Genomic DNA, 9,148 nt, shown 5'->3' with positions numbered 1-9,148 from the left:
CCGCAAATCTAATGACACGACCACAAAGTGGATCATAGAACTGCAGCCTAGGGTGTCCTGGTGCCAAGTGCACATATGGACACCCCTATCTTTGAACATGGTGTTTGTTATCAACAATCTGTGACAAGCACAGCAGTCTAATAACAAAGCACCGCTCGGGTTCCTCTCAATCACGCTCCTCCAGGTCTCACTGTCACTTCCCATGTGAGTATTGAAGTCCCGCAGTAGAACGAGGGAGTCCACGGAGGGGGCGCTCTCCAGCCCACCCTCCAAGGGGCCCCGGTCACCTTCGGCCGGACAAGGGAAAACCAGATCCAATTATGTTTTTCTTCATTAAGGGTCTATGTCTTAGGGTACTAAGTCTTGTCCTTAACCTATGTGGTTTCCTCCCACATTCACAAAAACATGCAGGGTAGGTACTGTATAACGGACACTCCAAATTGCCCTTAGGCATGTCTGTTAGTGTGAATGGTTGTTTGTCTCTGTTTCCCCTGTTTTATAGATGTATTTTAGTTCTATGACATACACCAAACCATCCATGAAGAAATATTTATTAATAACATTCAAAGGGACATTTCAACCAGTGTACTGATTTTGCTTACATTGTCTGACAAAAACAAAACTTTAAAAGAAAAATACATGAAGCGTAACGCATGCATTTAATAGACAAACACAAATCATCACTGCTACTGTGACCATGTCTGATACTTTTTTTTTTTCAAAACCTAAACATAAAACAAGGTTAAACATACAACAAACATAGTGTGGTCACACTTTGAAGAAAAACGTTGATTCATTTTTGTTTGTTTTTCAGCAAATTCTGGAAATACATTGCCTGCACTCGATTTGTTCATACTCAAATTTGATTACCATGTGTGAATTACAAAAAAAGCAGGGAAAAACACTATTTTGTTATTTGGGAAATGTTATACATGATTTAATATATTAGTTTTCTATTTAAATAGATGATTCTGAATATAAATTGGGAAAAAAATTAGAATAGTAACTTGACAAAGTTTGGTTGGTTACTAGTCAACACTTTTAACCGGATCCCTGACTTTATTTCACTTACTGTATATGGGGCATAATTCTAATTTGTGATGGTTAGGTTAAACCCCTATGGCAAAAGAGAATACACGAAAACTGTAAACACCCACTATAAATACATTTTTTGATCATGGGAAAAAGGAATCATTGCAAGTAAAAGGAGCACTTCTTTGAAAACTACGCCACATTAATTTTTCTCTACTATGACGGCATTTTCTATATTTAACCAAACACTGTGAAAATTGCTACTTAAACATGCGGTTAAAAAATATTTCATTTTCTTTTTGTTAGCCTTTTGAAATGTTCTTAAATCAAATACATTAATATAGTTTTAGAGGAGAGATGTCACAAAAGGAAGCTTAAATGAAAATAAAACATTTTCACTGATAATCTTGGTCATTTCTGTTGAAACAATGTTACATTTTAGACGCCTGACAGCAGAAAAACTGTATGGTAGATAATCAGTTTGTTAAACAAGCTTAAAACTTACGTAAAAGTTAGTTCCAAAATTTTAATACCGTTAGTAATAGCTAAAATGATTATACACTGCGAGAGTTCAGTTGGAATGTAATTAAGTTTTTTTTTCTTTTTTTTAAGTAAACAAGTAGAGATACGTCTTAATGGTACGTTTTGTAGGTCCAGTCTTCTTTCTCAACCAACCTGAGGCCTTGTGCATGTGTGTCTGTTGTGTGTATGTGTGTGTGTCTGTATGTGTGTTCAGGGTGAGGGTGGCGCCTTCAAAGAATTGGTGGATCCTCCTTGACTTCCACTCGTGGTTGCTCCCTGTCCAACCCACTGATTCGGCAGAAACAAAAAAAGAATGGTCCGGTTAATTACAGAAATGCACAAGCTGTTTTTGCAAAAAAGTTTTTTTTTGTGTGTAATTTTTTATAGTAATTTCATTACTGTACATTTGTAATGCATTTCTCCTAACACTGATTACATGTTTCAACAAAAATTAGAATTGAAATATTTGTATCCTCTCCATATTTTAATTGAACAGCAAAAGACAAAGGTTTGAGATGAATTCACATGAATCAGACCGGCATCTGTTTTGGGATGCTCTGTTTTTTTAATGAGTGTGGGCTCAGAAGTCAGAACTATAAACAGCTGCGTGAATGCAGTCTGTGTAACTACAGCTTTCTTGTGGAAATCACAGAGAAATAAGACTATGAAGACGATCTGTGAAAGATATGCATCACCCTTGTTAGATAATTGCTATTTCTGCCATTTGAAACCTGCTGGAAAAATAAAGCATCGTGCCAAAACACAAGCATCTGATTTATATTCATCAGATTTGGTCTGTTATGTAATATTATAATTTTAAACCTAAAATTATACATTTTGAACAAACACTTAACATCCACAACAACAGAAAACAACTTTAGGAAAACAATCTTGTCCAAAAACTGACCCTTAATGACCCTTTAATTAACTCTGAGAATGATAATCTTTTAAAATAAAAAAATAATAAATATAATAATAAATATTTTTTTTGAAAGGGAGCTGACATCCTTGACTAGTGCTTATTTAATATTAAGCCAATTGAGCACTGTAGTGAAAACTGTGAACATTGGATGGCAGTGTTGCCATACATACAACATACAGTATAAACTATTACATACCTGTAATTCTAAGTAAGGAATGGAAATCAATTTTTCATGTGATACCATAAATGTTTACATAGACATAGCACACAATATTCTGTCGGCCTTGAAAGATGAGTGGAAATGCTTAATACACTGGCACTCTAGTCGTTTCCTTTCCCAACAACGCTTGATACTGAAAGAGTAAGTGATGCAGTTTGACCCTCATGTCCTCGCAAGGTATAGCGACTATAAATTGTCATACCTCTATTAGCGGGTGCCAGTGTGCCACAGGCTTGCGTGGATATGTCAACATCTCACTCCAGTGGTCTCGTCCCAGAGCGTCAGCCTCATTACCCACCCTGCACACTCCGATGATTTCGTTATGTCCAACCCTATAGCAAATACATGAGCAAAGTGTTCATCCTCATATTTGCTCAGCAAAAGAGCATCATAAATAACTAACTGACCGATCATAGTCCATGACAGCTATAAGTAGACTTATTTGATTGATGTTTTCTGGGGGGACATCAAAGACGATGGCTTCATTGTAAACTGGGTTAAGAGTGTTGCGTTTGGTTGATGTCTTCCTCTTCTTTAGTCTCCGACCCTCACACATTAACGACACCTTTACATATGGATCTATGGATTAAGCAAACATGTTCAATCGGGATCATACAATCGATGGAGGAGAATAGTCCTGTAGCAAGTCTTCTATTTAAAAAAAAAATAAATAAATGGAGAATTTAAACAAAACGTTGGAATGTCCCAAATATAGTTGAATGTACAGTAGCGTTCAAACCCACCTGAAGCACCGGTGATGTCCATGGCTTTGAGATTTCTGGCTTTGATCATGGTGATGGTGAGCCTGCCAGCAGTGGGGAGATAGCACAACGAGAACATCAGCTCTCCCAGGTCCACATTGTCCTAAAAACAAATGTGCATATTTTATTTGGATACCTTATATCTGAGAAGCGATCAGTCTTTTTACTTTGTGACTATATTCACCAAAATCAATCATTTCATAAGGTAAAACTTCCACTAAGTTGATAAGAGCGTTAAAAGGGTTGAACCTGCATAACCATCACATGAAGTCGCATCCAGCAATCTATGTTTGTATACAACAGTGCTTCTCAAATGGTCGGGCGGCTGTAACACGTATAAACGATGTAAACATGAGTAACAGTTGTTGGAATTTGATTTACATTGCTTTTTTCCTTTGCTAATGTTAAAAGGATACAGGTAAAAGGAAAAAGAAAGTAAGATCCTGTTTTATTTCATTTTTTAGTAATCACTGTTTGAAAATAGGTTATTTGAATGACACTAAGCTATTTGGGACTAAATGAGATAATTAGATTTTTGAGAAAAGATGTGTTTTCTGCACAACAGTGACTTTGAAACGGGTATTTTTTTGAGGAGCATCTGAAACACCTCAAGAGTCCTTCCCTTCAATAAAACATAAACGAAAACAGTGAAAATGTGTTTTTAATGGCAAAAAAACCCCAGTATGCAGCACCCGATTTGCATAATATTAATGGGAGCGCTGGCCACAAATGTAATCGATCCGTTCATTAAAAAAAAAAAAAAAGTTGATAAGAATTCTTGCCACTGGCTCACAATCTAAGTGTTTTACGTGATGAAAATTCTCATCCATGGAACTGAAAGAGTTAGTCTGCTCAAGCATTTTTCTTGGAGTGCTGGAACAAGCCAGTGTAAACTGTTACTTGGCTATTTAATAAAAAGCATTACTGTTGTATTGTTGGGACGTTCACACACAAACTGAGTCTTTTGAATGACTTCTCACTGTGAACAATGGGAACCGAGTCTTAAAGCTTCTCTTGGTCGCTACTGAAGGGAGTGTCAACCTAGCATATTAGCGCCATATGGTTGTGAGTGGGGCTTTACACTTGGGACAAGCAAAAACAAAAAAACAATAGCTGCTTGCACTGCACTGCACACTGTGTTAGTGCCGTGGAAGGGAAGAAGTTCGAACACAACAAGTAAAAGTGTCGGACAAAGGAGAGACGAGGGGAAGTAAAACAACATGAGTACTCAAGCAGAAGTGAGTTGCTGCAGGCAAGATTTGATAGATGTCAGTTGATAGATTTTGTCAAAACCTCGATATGGCTGGCATAGGCAGATGGTAATGGGTGAGAAGAGGTAGAACAGTGCGGTGATAGAAATGTATGCCATGTCCAAAGTGATGGAATGGTCTTAAATTTGCTTAAGATACCAGTCAGACTTGGCCTCAGCTGGCTGGACTAACAAGACTCGATTGATAAATGATGCTTCACCAGCTCGGAAGACCACTTAATGTATTGAATTGATTGAAGCTAAATTTTTTTGAGAAACTAAAACTTTGAAAACAAACAAAAACACATGCAAAATACATTGCAAAACCACAAGATCAATGCTTTCTTTTTCAAAATGTACTTATATATTCGTGCTAATCATATATTCAGTAACTGCACACACTGTGTGAAGATTAATCATAAGTAATAAGCCTATGTTCATATTTAAACTCACAAATATATGGCATGCTTTTTAATTGTTAGAACATGTTCCATGTTGCTGTCTTTCAGTGGTGGTCCGTCAGGGCCAGCATGGGCTTTTCTGCAGGCCTAACATAACCTGACATCATGATCATAACTATAATAAACAATAATAATCATGATAACTATAATGAGAGTCAATTAAATTTTAAATGTATTTTTACTAAATATAAGGTTCATAGATTATATAGTTTTTTATATTAAAAAAAACTATTCTCCACATTCTGTTTTTTAAAAGTCTTATTGTATCCATTTGGTTACGCTCCAGCCAGTGTTTTAATTTGGAGTTTTGAGCCAATTACATTTCACCGAACTTGTGTCACCAGGCTGGATGTTATCTGCCTGCTCCCGGAAGCGCTAGGGCATTCGCTTCAACAGTTGTGGGCTTCTGCGCAAGCACAGTTGGATATGTGAGCAGCCCTTATACTTAATAGACAGCTCTAATAGCCAATCGAGTCACACCTGCGCTACACCCGAGTGGTTACACTGTACATCTCAGTGCCGAGAGAAAGAGAGCATGAAGAGGTCAAGAAAAATCGTTTTCAGAAAAATCGAGTTTAAATATGAACATAGGCTTTTTACTTATGATTAATCTTCACACAATGTTTGATCGATTGTGACCGCTGTTTGTTTTGGTGAGTGCAAGAATTTTCTTTCTTTGTTTATTATTAGTATGTTTGTGTTATTTCATTTTGTTCATATTGAACTAATAGTAAAGAAACAAAATGATGATCTTATTTTAAACTGTGATTTATAATTTGGACTTCATAAAATTTCAGGGCTAATTATTTCTAGATTTTTATTAATAATTTTAAGTTTTGACAGCATCACATTTAATGACAAGTTTTAATTTCTGATGCAAATTTATTGAGGTTTAAATGGTCGAGAAAAAAGCCTGTGTAGCCCAGTAATGCGTATGTGTGCGCATAAGGGGGATTTATTCGAGAGCCTGACATCACTGAAGGTGTACTCTTTGGATAAGACATGTTCTGACTTATTTCCTTGAATTTACTGGTACATTTACTGCTACAAGTGGGCCAAAAATGTGCCAGTAAGTGTAAAAGCTAAATATTGTTTTGTTATGGGAAAGCGCAGTCGAAACCAGCAGGAATCAGCTGGTCCTGTTTAAAAGGACTTCGCCTCAGAAATCAGCCGAGAAAAGAAGTCGAAATCAGAACAGGAAACAGCTGTCCCTGTTAACTCGGCACAGGAAACATCTGCCCCTGAATAAGAAGAGTCATGACCGCATTTTCCTGTTAAAGATCAAAGGTTCGTGCATAATGATAAGTTTTTGAGCCACAAAACAGTATAAGAAGCCTGAGCGCAAAGACTTGGGACTACTATTTTTTCCTCTGCTTGCCAAGGTTGTTGGAATGAGAAGAAGCTGACAAGTCAGATCTTACACAGTGTCCCTTGAAGCTCTGGCAGATATATGCAGAGATAGAGGGTAGTCTTCACCTCACTAATTGGATACTTTTAAATTCCTTTGCAACATTATTAGTTTTGAAGGATTTTTCAACTACTTGGTAAGAAGCCACCCTAAATTTAAAGCGCCCGATCGCCAACCTAATAATGTCTTTAATTAGGACAACATAAATATCGAACTTGTCCAAGTGTCCAAGTGGCTGCTATTTACAGATCATGTGGGGCTGTTGGCTTCTTCAGACTGTGACCTCCAACTCTTGCTGGAGTGCTTCCCAGCCAAGTGTGAAGCGGCTGAGATGAAGATCAGCAACTACAAATCTGAGACAATGGTCCTCAGTCGGAAAAGGGTGGAATGACTGCTCCGGGTCGGGGATGAGTTCCTCACCCAAGTGGAGTAGTTTAAGTATCTTGGAGTCTTGCTCACGAGTGAGGGTAGGATCTAAGTTCCTGCCCTCACCTATGGTCACTAACTTTTGGTCGTGACTGAAGGAACGAGATCCCGGATACAAGCAGCCGAAATGAGTTTCCTCCACAGGGTGTCCGGGCTCTCCCTTAGAGATAGGGTGAGGAGCTCGGTCATCCGGGAGGGACTCAGTGTGGAGCCGCTGCTCCTCCGTGTTGAAAGGAGCCAGTTGAGGCGGTTCGGACATTTGGTTAGGATGCCTCCCAGACGCCTCCCTGGTGAAGTGTTCCGGGCATGTCCCAATGGGAGGAGGCCCCAGGGACGACAAAGGACTCGCTGGAGGGACTATGTCTCTCGGCTGGCCTGGGAACGCCTGGGGATCCTCCCGGCGGAGCTGGATGAAGTGGATGGGGAGAGGGAAGTCTGGGCTTCCCTGCTGAGGTTGCTGCCCCCATGAACCGACCCCGGATAAGCGGGAGAAAATGGATAGATGGGTAAGGTGTGAGGGTGTGTGAATGGTTGTTCGTGCCTGTGTGACCTTCACTTGGCTGTCAATCAGTTCTTATGGTGGCCCTGAAGTGAAAATACAGAAACTAAAAACTAAGTTAAAAAAAATAAATAATCGCCAATAAAAAAGCAAAATCACCTTCAAAATGAAAAGCACACAAAAAAAAGAAGCAATCTATAAAAGGGAGCAAACTAACCTTGCCTACTGGAAGTGGTTGGTGTGGTTGGGGGAGAGGGTTGTGGACTCACTCCTGATTGGATGACAGGGGGCCACTTGATTGAATGTGAACAATGTTGTGAACAATGAAAAACTTTGAGTAGAATGTTTTATTTTGTGACACGTTTTGTCAAGTTTTCTTCCGTTTTCTTGTTTGCATCTTTTTTTCTTGTTTGCTATTTTTCCTTGTTTGCTTCCATTTTCTTGTTTGCATCTTTATTCTTGTTTGCTTGTTTTCTTGTTTGCATCTTTTATCTTGTTTACATTTTTTTATTGTTGCTTTTTTTCTTGTGTGCATTTATCTTTGCATCTTTTTTTCTTGTTTGCTTTCTTTTCCTTTTCTTTTTTTCTATTTTGCTTCTTTTTTCTTGTGTGCTTCTCTCGTAAGCTTTTTTATTTGCTTCGTTTTTTGATTGTGTAAATTGCACTTCAGGGGCACCGTAAGTTCAGGGTGTTTTCCTGCCGACTGCCCGTGGGCCTATTCCTGGTATAAATGGCAATATAAAATGAATGGATGGATATAAAACATCACAGTCAAGATTTTTTTAACGTTTCTTTTTAGTCACAGGAAAAACAAGTTTAAAGTTTTGGCACAGAGACCATTTTATGACAATAAAACTAAATGGGAGGGAATCACTGAGTAAAATGTTCATGCACCAAAAGTTGGCATCTGATTTGTCTTGACGAAACAAGGGTGAACATAAATTATTTAAATGTTTGTCAAAATGTTACATAATGGATTCAAGTGTGTTAACAACACTGAACGTCTATTAAAATGTGTCATTTGCTATTGTCATTTAAGCAGTACATTGATTTTTAAGAGGAAAAACATATTTAAATGTGTGCAGAAGTTACTTAGACATAGCATACTATACTTAGACAAGCAAGAGCTGATCAGCTTTCCATCCAGCACACTCCAGACAAAGTCATATCCGCCAACACAAACACTCGCTTTCAAACTCCATAGTGCTGGTCATTGCTCTTGAGAACTCAAATCAAGGTTTCCGGTCAATATTATGGTCACGTGTTCTCAGCCAATGAAATTAGACTGGAGGCCTGAAGCATAGCAATAGAGTGAGAGAGTGAGGTTCATCTTTTCCAATCGTCATACTAATACCTACTGTCCCTGAGGAAATGTGGAGTTCTTTCATCAACTTTCTCATACTATGACAGACTGTACATTCAATGACACGTCATTGTGCATATATACTGTGTGTGTGTGTGTGTGTGTATATATATATATATATATATATATATATATATATATATATATATATACAGTATAGCGATATGGCCTAAAAGAAGAAAAAAAAAAGATTTTTTCACCAAAAAATCCAAATTCACGAGTTAAAACCATTTTCTCCCCTCTACCTAAAAACCTAAAATCAATTTGCAGATGACAAAGAAATTG

At 37.9% G+C, this 9,148-nt stretch overlaps 1 protein-coding gene across 1 annotated transcript in view; it reads right to left on the bottom strand.

The window, feature by feature from the left end:
• Positions 1-535: 535 nt before the first annotated feature.
• syt9b (synaptotagmin IXb) overlaps positions 536-9,148 on the bottom strand; it is a 44,679-nt gene continuing 36,066 nt past the window's right edge. The window contains exons 5-8 of the mRNA XM_088418111.1: positions 3,440-3,560; positions 3,104-3,275; positions 2,899-3,028; positions 536-1,842 (exon numbers count right to left, since the gene is read on the bottom strand). Of these exons, the coding sequence (XP_088274237.1) occupies positions 1,765-1,842; positions 2,899-3,028; positions 3,104-3,275; positions 3,440-3,560 (501 nt within the window). The 3' untranslated portion in view covers positions 536-1,764. The remainder of the gene's footprint in view (positions 1,843-2,898; positions 3,029-3,103; positions 3,276-3,439; positions 3,561-9,148) is intronic.

The sequence above is a fragment of the Hippichthys cyanospilos genome, chromosome 6 (assembly GCF_059441005.1).
Source record: "Hippichthys cyanospilos isolate Australia breed blue-spotted pipefish chromosome 6, RoL_Hcya_1.0, whole genome shotgun sequence".
In the NCBI taxonomy this organism is placed as follows: domain Eukaryota; kingdom Metazoa; phylum Chordata; class Actinopteri; order Syngnathiformes; family Syngnathidae; genus Hippichthys; species Hippichthys cyanospilos.
The sequence above is the reverse complement of the archived record's forward strand: the minus strand, read 5'-3'. Positions and strand labels throughout refer to the sequence as shown.